At 35.6% G+C, this 14,567-nt stretch overlaps 1 protein-coding gene across 10 annotated transcripts in view; it reads left to right on the forward strand.

Moving 5' to 3' along the window:
• DLG1 (discs large MAGUK scaffold protein 1) overlaps positions 1-14,567 on the forward strand; it is a 275,223-nt gene that overhangs the window by 205,090 nt on the left and 55,566 nt on the right. For all 10 annotated transcript variants that reach the window (XM_047100299.1, XM_047100300.1, XM_047100296.1 and 7 more), the window contains one exon: positions 2,567-2,669. In XM_047100299.1, the coding sequence (XP_046956255.1) occupies positions 2,567-2,669 (103 nt within the window). The remainder of the gene's footprint in view (positions 1-2,566; positions 2,670-14,567) is intronic.

Consider the following 14,567-nt stretch of genomic DNA (forward strand, 5'->3'; position numbering starts at 1 on the left):
AAAGTGTGAATTTTATGTAAATTATATGTATAAAAAAGTGACTTAAGGCTATTTACATAAATATGTCTCTCAGTGCAAGGATTTCTTTTAAAATATCCTTGATACTGTATTTTCTGTTAAAATGTTCAGTAGATTTTGGACAGTTTTTAATTTGTAGTCTTGTTAACAAATTCTCTTTTGAATCTGTATAAGTTGTCTTCAGATCTCTTCTGTAACAGAAAGATTTGCTGCTCAGGAATAATTCATTAAGAATTACCTTTTCTACAACTATCTATGAAAATTTCTCTTCCTTTAAATTTCTTCCCTAGTTTATTCTTTAGGGAATTAGGAATTAGTTATACTTTATGCTCAGACTAGGTCTATTTAGGGGTGCCTGATTGGCTCAGTCAGTTAAGTGCCAGACTCTTGATTTCGGCTCATGTTGTGATCTCACTGTTCATGAGATCAAGCCCCACATCAGGCTCTGGGCTGACAGTGTGGAGACTGCTTGGTCCCTCTCTCTCTGCCACTCCCCTGTTTGTGCTCTCTCTCTCTCAAAAAAACATTTTTTTAAAAAAAAGCAGAACTACTTATATATTGTAGACTTTTTAATAGTCTTTAGCTAGAGATAATCTCTAATAAAACCACATTATGTTACATTTTTTTAGATTCAGATTTTTTTGGATCTTGATTTTCATTCAAGAACTACTAGGTATTTTCCCAAAGAATACAAAAATACTAATTCAAAGGAATATATGCATCCCAGTGTTTATAGCAGCATTATCTACAGTAGCCAAATATGGAAACAGTCCAAATGTCCATCAACTGATGAATGGATAAAGAAGATGTAGTGTGTGTATACACACACACACACACACACACACACGAGAATATCACTCAGCCATAAAAAAAGAATGAAATCTTGCCACTGCAACAACATAGCTCTATATGGAGCTGGAGAGTATTATGCTAAATGAAATAAGTCTGAGAAAGAAAAATATCATTTGTCTCATTTGTGGAATTTAAGAAACAAAACAAATGAACTAAGGGAAAGAGAGAGGCAAACCATGAAACAGTAACTATGGAGAACTCTCTGGTTACCAAGAGGGGAGGTGGCTGGGGGAATGGGTTAAATAGGTGATGGGGATTAAGGAGTGCCCTTGTAATGAGCACCAGGTGTTGTATGTAAGTGTTGAATCACTAAATTGTACAACTAAAACTAATATTACACTGTATACTAAGTGGAATTTAAATTACAACTTAAAAAAAAAAAGTGGGTAGCTCAGTTGGTTGTCTGTCCAACTCTTGATTTCAGCTTGGGTCATGATCCCAGGGTCGTGGGATCGAACCCTGTGTCAGGCTCTGCACTGAGCATGGAACCTGATTAAGATTCTCCCTCTGCCCCTCTCCCCCACTCAAATGCTCACTCACTCCCTCTCTCTCTCTCAAAATAAAAAATAAAAATATATGTGTTTGTTTTAACTTAGCTGCATAATGACATCCTTTATACATAATATTAAATATCAGGTCTTTACATGGTTAAAATGTTTTTTTATATAAATTTTATAATCCTAAGAATTTCTGGGCTTATAGTCATTTTTTCCAAAATTGGTATGTGAGCTTTAACAGGTTTGAGATTTGATGTCAACAAAACAGGCTTTCATATAAAAATTGCATGACAGTTCTTCTTCCTTTCCAGAAATATTTGATCAAGGTTTCAAGCATTACTATAGTCTATTTATTGCTGGTTCTTGGCGGGGTGGGGAGACAACTTAAGTATTTAAAGCTATTGTCATGTAAATATAATGCTTCCCTGAATGTCCATTTAATTTTTGCTAATAGTGGGAAAGGTATAGGCTCTTAAGATAGTGTGCTTGCAGCATATACTAGGTTATCAGCAGCCTTTCAGAAATAAGAATTAAGTTGCTTATTCTGGAGTGGAATTGATCACCCCAGTAATTATTTTGGCCAGGGAAGGGCCCTGCATACAAAACATTGTTCAAACAAATGCCTTGTTCATTTGATAACGTTTTCTCTCTTTAAATGTCAGCCCTTGAAATCTGAGCAATTTTATCACTTTTAAACAATTGCCTTTCTGTTACTCCAAAAGAACAGAGGCTTAGTTTGGGGAAGGAAGGAAGAAAATTGGAACTGAAATGAGTAATAGGAGTAAAAATATGGCAGGAGTTGAAAAGATGCTATATACAAAATGAACGTCCCTCTCATTGCTTGAGTTACTAAATGAACTATACAAAATAATGACACTTGTTGATATTTCAGGTTATCAAATTAAGCTATGTTTCCCAAAGGATTGGTGAACAACTTCCCAGAAAACTTGGGGAAAATTTTGGTTTTGCTCACTTGACGTTAAGCAGAGTATTTTTAGTGAGTAAAATTGTTTTCATTGATAGTAACATTCTGTTGAAATATATGATGTATTTTAGTAACTCGGAACAAGAAAATACTTTAATGATAAAGTAATTGCAAATTATTTTTTTTAACTGTGCCTACTCAAAGAACAGGCTATTGTGGTTTCTAATCAGTATGCATAATTTCTTTCAAATTTAAAATTCAATTTGATTTACAGGTAAACAGTGTTGACCTCAGAACTGCCAGCCATGAGCAGGCAGCAGCCGCTTTGAAAAATGCTGGCCAAGCTGTCACGATTGTTGCACAATATCGGCCTGAAGGTAGTAAAATTCTTGCTGTCTGTGTTTATTGTTTATTTCAGTTTTTAGAATTCTTCCTCTTACTGTTTAACTTTCCAAGCTTAACTTTTTTATGTTTTGGTCTCTTTTATTAATCTAGTGTTTGTTTAGTCTGAACCAAATTTACTATCCAGGTCAAAGTGTTTTCAATAGGATGTAGTAGTTTTATCTTCCAATTCCTTTGAGTATTTCATCATTATTTGGATTAATTGCCATGTGTTTATTATTTTTTTTAATCTGTCCTCAAACCAAATACATACCTTTACTAACTCAGGGATCCCAAAGGATCGTAAAAACTATATGCAATGATAGTAGCATTGCCAAAGAAAATTGGTCATCCCAATTTTTTCTGACTTTTGAAATTATATTTGTTAATATCAAGATTTAAGATACATTTTTTAATAGCCTTTATTGGTGTTTAAAATAAATGGAAAAAATACAAGTTTGAAATGTAATGTGTTTCTAGATAGTGAAGTATCATGGACGTGACCTGACTGAGTTCCTAGGGGAAGAAGGTGGTAATGGAAAATTTGAGGTCATGCCATATTTAAACGTGTAAGACTCTAGTGTACATCAGCATAACCACTTCTCCAGTAAAACCTCAGTGGAATTTAAAAAGCTTAAGTACCCTGAAGGATATATAGCATACTGGTTAATGTTCATAAACAACAAGGTAAAGAAGGAAACAATGATGGAATTTATTTTTGTAACAAAACCTAATTTATTTATTTTATTTTATTTTTTTACTTGGTCAAAGTAGCATGTAGAGCTTTCCTTGCTATTTCATAGTACGTCCAGTTGTAAATCTTGGCATTTTAGGTCCAGTAAATGAACAGAGGTAAATTCATTTACATAATGGATAAACTCCAAATAAATTCACATTAACCAAACAGACTAATATATGAAGTCAGAATGCCAGTGTTTTAATGTTTATTTATTTATTGAGAGAGAGAGAATGCTTGCAAATGGGGGAAGGATCAAAAGAGGAGGAGAGAGGGAATCCTAAGCAGCCTCCACACTGTCAGTGCAGAGCCCAATTCAGGGCCTGATTTCACAAACTGTGAGATCATGACCTGAGCTGATATCAAGAGTCTGATGCTCAACTAACTTAGCCACTCAGGTGCCCCGAATGCCAATTTATTAATTCAGTGAGAAACAAAACCACCAGTGGGATTACGCATGCTTTTATCTTCTGACCAGCACATTCTTGCCCTGTAGGTATACTATATATACCTATATAGGCCAAGTTATCAGTATTTACTAAGATACTGGTTTCTTAGTATTATAAAAAGTCTCTCACTTATATGTTCCTAAGGAATATAGACTATTTAGGTATAATTAAAGATAAGTCAATATCTGACCTCCCAAGAAAACGCACAAAAGCCAACAAGGAAAATAAAACATACACACACTTACACCCACACAACTCCACCTCACATTAAGCAAAACTAAGATGACTGATACAAGACCTAGACAACATAACATAGTCAAAGCCTTGCTTACTCAGCTTCAGATCTGCACAGAAGAGGAGAAGAGTAAAAACATGGAACGTTGAGAATTCTCAGTGGTGGCAGAACTTAGAATATGACCGAAAGTTGGTGAGGGCTTCTTTTTGTGGTATAAAAACATCATCTTTTATTTTTGACAAGCCTCATGGGAATTCAGGGAACATGCTAAAAAATAGAAGTCATCCTGGATGTGGTTTAGTTTAGGGAAGTAGTATTTGGATAAAGGAATCTGTCTTGATAGCCTCAGATAATGTGACAGTCTTTTGGTTTTAAAGGCCATGAAGGTAACCTGTGCTTCCATCCCCCCTGCACTCCCAAGCTTTCTGGTTCAGCCAAATAGCTTGTCCAGCAAATTCCAATTCATTCTGTAATAAGTAGGAAAAAAGTATGGCCTGGCATTCATACAAAGATATTGATAAGAAGAGATGGAAACAAACAGCAAACTTAGCAACAGATAAAAGTTTCTCTCTCTCTGTCTCTCTCTCTCTCTCTCTCTCTCTCTCTCACACACACACACACACACACACACACACACACACATATCATTGGCATAAATCAGCTGAAAACTTGATATTAATGTTTTTAACAATCCATGCATCCATTTCTTTGAAAGACCACTAAATACAGGTGTAAGAATTGTAAGGGAAAATGGCTTCACAACCCAAAGAGATTGATTTTGAGATAGCAGAACCCAGGAAAGAAGAAGAAAGCAAACAGTTTTTAAATTGAACCCAAAGACACAGTGCAGAAAATTCAATAGAAGACATAGAAAATATAATAGGAAAAATAAATAAAATGAAACAGAATTTTAAGAGATTAGAGAGAAAATATTAGCAATGGAAGACAGGCAAGTATATATACCTAACATATACAAATTAGACTTTCTTTAAAAATTTTTTTAGGGGCACCTGGGTGGCTCAGTCGGTTGGGTGTCCGACTTCAGCTCAGGTCATGATCTCGCAGCTTGTGAGTTCGGGCCCCGTGTCAGGGTCTGTGCTGACAGCTCAGAGCCTGGGAGCTGCTTTGGATTCTGTGTCTCCCTCTCTCTTTGCCCCTACCCTGCTCACACTCTTTCTCTCTCTCTCAAAAACAAATAATAAAACATTAAAAATTTTTTTTAATTTAAAAAAAAGTTTTTTAAAGAAGAGAATAAATGTTTGAAATTATACATTCAAGAAAACTTTACTGAATTAAAAAGAAGTGAATATTTCTGTTAAAAGGATACAACAAGATAGAAAATTGAATGCTTAAAAATTCAGACATATTCTAGTTAATGTTTATCAAGAATCTTCTGAGACCCAGGTAAAAATATTGAGTTATATTTAATGAGGAGTTAAAAATTGATAGAAGGAAGAACTGCTGTAATACTTGGTAAGCATAGACCAGAACAAGGATAGTTAACTCTACCATTTTTGTATTTAGCTGCTTTTAACTAAGTGTAATGTACATCTCTGTGCACTAGATTTACTTACCACTGATGGCAAGGTGGGAAAGGTGGGCTGCCATTTTCCTAGAATAGTTATTGAATGGGTCTCAAATTGCCCTTTGAGATTATCTTTTCTGGGCTTATACTGTGTTTCTCTTCTTTCTTGTTCTTTTTTGTGATTTCTGTACTTCTATATGAACCTTTCTGATTAATACTTTTTCTTTAGTTGTATTCAAATTTTAAACTGTTCTCTTGATGGAACCATTTTTTTATCAAGGAGAATTTGCATTCTACTTTGATTGTTCAAATAGCTATTATTTAGTAGCTATCTTCTCTGTTTCCAGATTACTTTTATATATGTATTTTTTTCCAAATGTTCCTGAGCACCAAACATATTATAGATCCTATTTGATATCACAAGCTGTATTTCTCCATAGTGTTTGCATCTGAGCATGTCTGAAACAATTATTTTACTGTTGAAGTAAATGACACCTCCATTGATTCTTAAGCCAGAAGCCTGAGTCATTCTTGACCACCCTCCCCTTTCTCAATCTCTGTATCACAGTCACTTCCCTAACCAAAGCCACCATCATCTCTTACCTAAACTATTCTAATAGCCTCTAACAAGAATACTTACTTCTTGCTTGATTTTCTCCAATCTGTTCTCTGTTCATCAAGCAAAATTATCTTTTTAAATACAAAGATTGCATTGTGTCCTTTCCCATTTAAAACATTTTTCATTAAACTCTGAATAAAATCTAAACCCTTTGATAGGACCTGTAAGGAAGGCCCTGTGTGATTGAGCACAGCACAACATATGTGATCACTGTATGCCCTCTACTCCTTCCTTTGCTCCTTATACTCTAACCATACCAGCCTTCTTTCAGACCCTTTGTTGCATCATATACTATCCTAATTCTCTGCTCATTCTGTTCTTGCTTATTCTTTTTCTTTACTCTTTGTGTGGCTAGCTCTTTCTCATGATTGCATATCTCCTAGCACTGTGATAGTTTTTTTCTTTATAACACTGAACACAGTTTATATGTTTATTTAGGTGCCTGTGTGTTTATTATTTATTTAAACCTTTCTCTAGAGCCTTATGAAATATGTAGCTATATTCCTACATACAGATGATGAAATAGGCTCAGATAACAAAGCTACTAATAGCTAGAATTCAGTCCCAGATCCTATTACCTTCAAAATCTAGATACTTTTCACTGGGAATATTTTAATGAGTGCCCAGTCTGGCAATGTTGATGTCTTTTACCATGGCTATGTTACCGTTGCCTAATAAAAACAAGGTAAGTACCAAAAAACACAGAAGACAGATTTTGCCTCAGGAATTCAAAAGGAAGTACGTTGCCTGGCATGAGAAAAGATACCATTGAGTAGGATTGGGGCTTAACTGGCAACCTAAAGAATGGATAGGATTTAGATGGGCAGAGAGAAGAAATGACATGGTAGGTTAAAAAAAAGAAGGAAAGAAAGAAAGAAAGAAGAGGGCAAAAAAAAAAAAAAAAAAACCCAAAAAACCGGAAGACCAAAAATAGGAGAGTTAAAATTTAAAATCATGTTTTGGGTATTTTGAAAACACCTGACCTCCTTGCTGTATTGCTACTTACCTTGTTTATAAGGCAATATATTTTGCTTTAATTATTTTTTTAACAAATGTATTTTTGTTATACAGCACTTTAAAAAAAAAACAAAACATATTCCACATCATCAGTGTGTAACTGCTTTGAGGGCCAAGGACATAAGTTGAAAGTTCAGATTTTGTTTCTCAATGAACTGGCCATTTTAAGAAGTATAGAAGGAATCACCTGACACTGATAATCAGTCATCTTTCTGCAGTTAGTATCTTCCTTTATTAATGATGAATCTTTTGGGATTCTCTGCTTCATTGATAATCTGACGTACATATATACATACAAACAGACAAAGAGCAAAGAGGTAAGCTTTTGGTAGGAGTAAGTTTTTATCTTTCAGGATCTATAGCTCTAATCAAACTTGGGCACTGGATGCTAGTTTTTGACTTTGTATTCAGAAATTACAAAATTTTAATAGTTCCTCATCCATATGGTTCAAGAACTTCCTATAGGTTGGGTAATAGAATATAATAGAAAAAATTGTGTGCTGGTTATGGTACTAACCATGTTACATTAACTTCTTTTATTCCCATAAAACCCTATAAAGTAGGCACTGTTATCTCCATTTGACATTACAGGTGAGTAAAGAAAGGCACAAAAAATTTAAGTAGTTTGCCAATTATACAGCTATTAAGTGGTTAAGATTTCTTCTAGCTCCCTTTTTAGAAGAGGAAAAACTTGCTAACCTTTCAGTGGCTGGGGCCTGTAACTTAAACTAGTAAAAGATAGACTCACAAGAGAAAAGGGTTTATATTATATGCATATGAGGAGCCAACAAAAGAAGTAGGACTCATTAATAACTTATATACCTAACTTCCTATGGGAAAAAGGGTGGAGAGAAAAACTTTCTATGGAAAAAATAAATAGGGTTCTTCTGGAAAGGCCAATGGGCTTTTAGGAAAAAGTTTGTGATAATGTTTGCTATATACATATGAATAGTCTTTCCATCTCAAAGCCATAATACTCCCCAGGAGAGGGGATTTATGATTGCCTTATTTCCTGAAAGTTGCTGCTTTTGGTCAGATAAGGGAAGCTCTGAGAAGGTTTCCCCCCTCCCCCCCCCCCCCCCGCATTTGTTGAATGTTGAATCTGCAGTGTCTTCAGTTTAAAATAATCTGAGGTTCCAAGTGGGCTCCACATCCTGAAAAGCCCTGATCTCAATAATTTTATCTCATTGTTCCTCAAGCACACTTTATCAACTTTCAGACCTTAAATTTATATTTTTGGTTCAAAAAATACTGATTATATTGCAAACTGCTGTACTATAAAGGAATGGAGATAAAAGAAAAAGAATTAAACCTAGATTAAACTTACTTTCTCTTTTCCATTGTTTGTCTTAAATTTGTGATTTTTTTCTTTACACAAGAAAAAAAATTCCTTGAAGTTTGTATTCTTATTCCGAAGTTGTTTGTTTGTTTTTTTTTAATGTTTATTACTTATTTTTGAGAGAGGGAGAGACAGAGTGCAAGTAGGGAGGAGCAGAGAGAGAGGGAGACACAGAATCCAAAGCAGGCTCCAGGCTCCGAGCTGTCAGCACAGAGCCCGATGTGGGGCTTGAACTCACAGACTGGGAGATCACAACCTGAGCCGAAGCCAGACGCTCAACCGACTGAGCCACCCAGGCGCCCCTCTTATTCCTAAATTTTAAGTGACTAAACTGAAATCTAGAAAAGTTGAAACATTTGGTCAGAGCCACCGAACTTGTCTGAGTTCCAGAGCTTTAATTTAAATCCCAGTTGCAGAGGTGGAGTTTAACCCCAGTCTCATTTTATTTCTTTTATTTCTTGTAACAACCAAGGAGAAGAGAGGTAGAGACTAAATGGAGAGATTGTATTGGACTAGTGGCATTTCTTTGCAGACAAGCATTTGTCATCTCTCATAGTGACTTTCTGTAGTAGGTTACTAATTAAGATTTGTTTTAGTCTCTTTCCTTGCTACATCTTTCTCCCCTTTCTTACTACTTAACCAACCTGCCTTCTTACTCAGAACATTTTCCTTTTTCTTCTCTAAACCAGTCATATCTGTTCTCTAAGATTTATTGCTCTCAGATGTTAAGTTCTACATTTAATTAACATATTTCATTAGAGTATAAATGAATTTTACTCTTCATAGTTAGGATTGTAGGTTTCAGAGAGATTGGGGGAGGTACAGTTTATCCCCAGTCTCTTCCCCTCCTTCCTTCCATCTTTTCAATTCTAGTGAGGCCAAAACAAGGATTAGAAGTTGAAAAGGGGAATAAAATGCAGAAAATCAGCTATTAAACATGTTCTCTCCTCTTACAAGAACACACATATTATTTGACTTATGGCCAGCAGTTCAGAGACTCCCTAAATATATTTCATGACAAGTTTGGAATTTCTGAAATGCTGAATGGAGAAAACTTTCTGTATAACATTTCAGCTCTCTCCCAGTGGTGCCTTTCCTGGAATGAGTTGTGATGTGATTTCTAGGAGAGGGATGTAAATGACTTAACTGAAAAAGAAATTAAACTCTCCCCTCAAAATAAAGTCTAAGAAAATATATATAGGATGGGTATATAGTGAAAATTGATAGATCTAAAAATATGAGTTGATTGGAACAGACAGGAAAAAGAGGAATCTTAGCTAGGTAAATGAAATGGGAGGTTTAAAGGAAAAGTAAACAAAGTATTGAAGTATGTTCTGAACTGACAGATGGTTAGGAGGAATTGTTTGTTAATAGTAAGTAAAGACCATAAATACGAAAATCTGAATAGAGTAAACATAGTAAATGAGGCACAAATTTAAGAAATTAACAATAATTGACTTAGTTCTCCAGTATCTTAAATGTTGACTATCTGAGACTTTAACTGCTTTATAGTAACTTAGTTACCTCTTGGGAAAGAGTATTCTCCTTTACCATAAAAAATAATGTGTTCTTTTTACCGAATTTTTTTAAATTTCTAAATGTGTAACATTTTAAATCACTAGGACTTCCATTGATTTGGCTGGCAAAATCACTGAAGACAACTAATAATGCTACATGAAATATAATGAATATTTTATTAAAGGCATCATAGAGCTGTTAAGGCAGTAAAGAATTATCAAAAAGTGAATGAAAACTAGGAACTCAGCTGAAGAAGCACAGACATTACTTTTGTATAAGAGCTGTGATGTAATGACTTACAAGAGCCAATTGTTGAATTTTCAGGAATTTTGCAAAGTAGTTGTTAAGCACAGCCATTATTAAACATAAAATTATGGGACTCCTGGCTGGCTCAGTCAGTGGAACATGGGACTCTTGATCTCAGGGTTGTAAGTTTGAGCCCCATGTTAGGTGTAGAGATTTTAAAAAATAAAATGTTTAAAATTAATAAATGAATAAATGTACAGGTAAGATATATTTAAAAGATTAAAATATTAAAAACAAGAGTAATAAATATCAAAAACTCAAAACTTCCTGATAATTTTCTAGGACAACCGCTAAAATAATATATTGATAGAGTAGTGGGACAAATAGAAAATTAAAAATAAGATAGCAGATTTAAAGTGAAATTGCCCAGAACAATCCCCCCTTACCAGAAAAAAAATTATGATAGCAAAACCAAAATTTAACAAAACTAGACCTTTAACAAAACTAGATGAAAAGGTATCCCATGAACCCCAAAATACAAGCAAGTATAAACAAGTTCTCAAGAACTATGAGACCCTGTAATACCAACATCTGTACAAGGGGAAGCCGCACAAGAAGCCCAAGGGCTAATGAATACTAACTAGAAAATACAGTGGCCAATATAAGAACAGCACCTGCAACTGTAAGGGTTTTTGCACAATCTGCATGTTAAGCGCAGGGGATCTGCAGTAAGGTATGAAGGAGATGGAACAGTCTGTGCCCTCTGACACAACTAACCAGTGTTAGCTCCATTTCAGTTCAAAGCCACAGAGCAAAGGAAAACTACTGAGAATAAAATCCAAATTGAGTAGGATAGGATAATAGGGCCAAAGGAAATAGAAGGTCCAGACAAGTAGGGGGAAAGTAAACCACCAGGAGATCTCACAGTGTAGGAGATCATGTCTTTGAACACTTGACAGAAACAACAAAAGAGGGAGCTCCAGAGCTGTGAAGATAGAAAAGCTATCCTGACCCAATAGTCTTATCTGAAGTTCAGGGAAACTAATTTGACATAAAAGTGAACAGGGGCACCTGGGTGGCTCAGTCAGTTAAGCATCCATCTTTGGTTCAGGTCATGATCTCACAGTCTGTGAATTCAAGCCCTGTGTCAGGCTCTGTGCTGACAGCTTGGAGCCTGGAGCCTGCTTCAGATTCTGTGTCTCCCTCTCTGTCTGCCCCTCTCCTGCTCATTTTCTCTCTCTATCTCTCTCAAAAAATAAGCATTAAAAAAATTTTTAATGAACAACAGAAAAGGATCACTGTGGAATCCAATAGAAATCTATTTGGAAAATGAAAATAAGGATAAGAATAACATCTCCACAATGAAAGTATGCCAGAAAAACATGCCTATGAAATAAATGAAAAGTGTACCTTCATATTTCAAAACAAGTTAAAGAAAAAATATGGAATGTAAGAAATAACATAAATGAATTGATAGAACTTAGAAAATTATTATAAATAAAGAAAAAATTTTTTTCAAAAGTTAAGTTTAACAAAGGAGCACGGTATTTCCTTAAAGCAAGTATGTAACAAAGAGGACTTTTTCAAAAACCAAAAATAAGAGCTCTTTACCTTCCATATCCTGATCAACTTAGTCCTAAGGTGGTTATCTGTATTGCAGGGCTAGGGAGGTTGGAGACAGTTATGGTGACCCATTAGGACTTAATTATGAAGAGAGGGCTTCCACATAAGGGAGTGTCCTGGTGTGAGGAATCAGAGTCTGAGCAGAATTAGGAGGGTAACACATGGTACTGGTGAGTCAAGAAAGTAGGTGGTAGTAGAGACAGAGGACTCCTTACATACAGAGAGATTGACCAAATGGATACATACATGCTAAGGTTAATGTTACCTATAATTTTCATTTTTAGAGTAGAAAGTAATAAATATGGAAAGGGAGAAAACTAAAATGTAAACCCTATAATATTAGGTTAGAATTGGAGAAATTGGTCTAAACATAAGGTTTTTAATTTATATAAACATAGTTATAAATGTGTATCTGTTTTACATATGGATATTAAATTTATATACAATTCTCTAGCTGTATCCACTGAGAGAGCCTGGGCCCAATAGCAGTGAGCACACCTAACACTTAGATCTTGGCCTCTAAATACTCTTCCCCACCAAAATTACCAAGGCTGTTTGGATTAATGGCTGTTTCCAGGTGTGGGGAAGGGAAAGTACTAGATTTTTCTGTAATATTCTGTGCTAGATGAAGGAAACGTGTCAAAAGGACAGAAAATCCAGTTTGAAAGGGTTCCCACTGGCTAAATTGAGAACAATTTGAGCATCAAATTGATGATGATAATACCAGCTTATACTGCACTGAATAAATTAGGAAATCATGAGTCAGGCTTGGCACTGAAAGCATGAAACCTACTTGGGAATCTCTCTCTGCCCCTCCCCCCACCGGGCACTCTGTCATCCACCCTCTTTCTCTCACAATAAATATTTAAAAAAAAAAAAAAAAAAAGAACATAACATCTTTTCCGTGATACTCCTGCAAGATTTACATAACTGGAACCTAATCATGTGGAAACATCAGACAAACCTAAATTGAGAGATGTTCTATAAAATAATTGACCTGTAATGTTCAGTAGTATCAACACTACAAAGTCGAGCGAAGAAAACTGAGAGACTGTTGTGACTGAAAGATACTAAAAAGATATGACAACTCATGATTTCAGTCTAGATCTTTGATCCCTTTGCTATAAAGGGCATTACTGGGGAAACTCAAGTAGGGTGTGAGCATTCGATGGTAGTAATGTATTAATTTTACTTTGATTTTGATGGTTTTGTTGTTGTATAAGAAAATATATTTAGGGGTACCTGGGTGGCTCAGTCAGTTAAGTGTCTGACTCTTGATTTCGACTCAGGTCATGATCCCAGGGTCATGGGATTGAGCCCCACGTAGGACACACAATGCCCCACGTTGAGCATGGAGCCTGCTTAAGATTCTGCTCTCTCTCTGCCCCTCTCCTCCCTCACACTTTCTCTAGAATAAATATATATATGTGTGTGTGTATGTGTATTTATATATTTGTAGTTTATTTACTTATTTATTTATAGGAAATATTCAACGGTGGTGCGACATCAAGGTAGCAAGTTACTCTCAAATGGTTCAGGAAAAACAGTTGGGGATTGCTTCAATCTTTGGAAAATATGTTAATAAAAAAAGAAAAAGAATAAAAAAGGATTTGAGAATGACAGATAAAGTAGACAAAGAATATTCAGCATACATGTGGGAGTCTCATAGGAAAAAAACAAAACAATGCATATAGAACATATTAAAAATACATAAACAAAACTTTTCTAAAATTAAAAAACTCAAAATATATATCAAAAAGACATTCTGTTTACCTAAGATTATAACTAGCACTGAGAAATATTCTCACAAAATTATTGGACTTAAAATTATTAAGATTAAAAGAAAAATACACACAAACACACCCTCCCCACCCCCAGCAAGCCCCTCAGCCTCTCTGCTCTCCCTTGCCTGGCTCCATTCCCCTGTGACCCCTCCCACCCCCCACTCCCAGGACTGGTCTGGCCTGTTCCATCTATTCAGAAAGACATTGAAACTGAAAACAAATTGAGAACAAACCAAAAAGTTGTATGGCAGTTTTAACTATCACTCATTTTTTTTTAATGTTTGTTTATTTTTGAGAGAGCATGACAGGGGGACAGAGGATCCAAAGCCACCTCTGCACTGATAAAAGTAAGCCCGTTATGGGGATTGAACTCGTGAGTTGTGAGATCATGACCTGAGCTGAAGTTGGATGCTTAACCAACTGAGCCACCCAGGTGCCCCTCTATCACTCATTTTTAACTTCATAAGTAAATGATAACAAAAACCTCAAAAAATAAAAGAAAAAGGGGCACCTGGGTGGCTCAGTCAGTTAAATGCCTGACTCTTGATTTTGGCTCAGGTCATGATCCCATGGTTTGTGGATTTGAACCCTGCTTTGGACTCCCTGCTGACAGAGAAACCTGCATGGGATTCTCTCCCTCTCTGCCCCTTCCCTGCTCCTGCACACACACTCCCTCTTTCTCTCTCAAAATAAATTAACTTAGGGGTGCCTGGGTGGCTCAGTCAGTTAAGCATCCGACTTCAGCTCAGGTCATGATCTCAAGGTTCATGAATTCAAGCCCCGCATCAGGCTCTGTGCTGACA

The sequence above is a fragment of the Lynx rufus genome, unplaced genomic scaffold (genome assembly GCF_022079265.1).
Source record: "Lynx rufus isolate CCGP_SWC_20201006 ecotype Redwood Valley unplaced genomic scaffold, mLynRuf1.p SCAF_5, whole genome shotgun sequence".
Taxonomy (NCBI): Eukaryota; Metazoa; Chordata; class Mammalia; order Carnivora; family Felidae; genus Lynx; species Lynx rufus.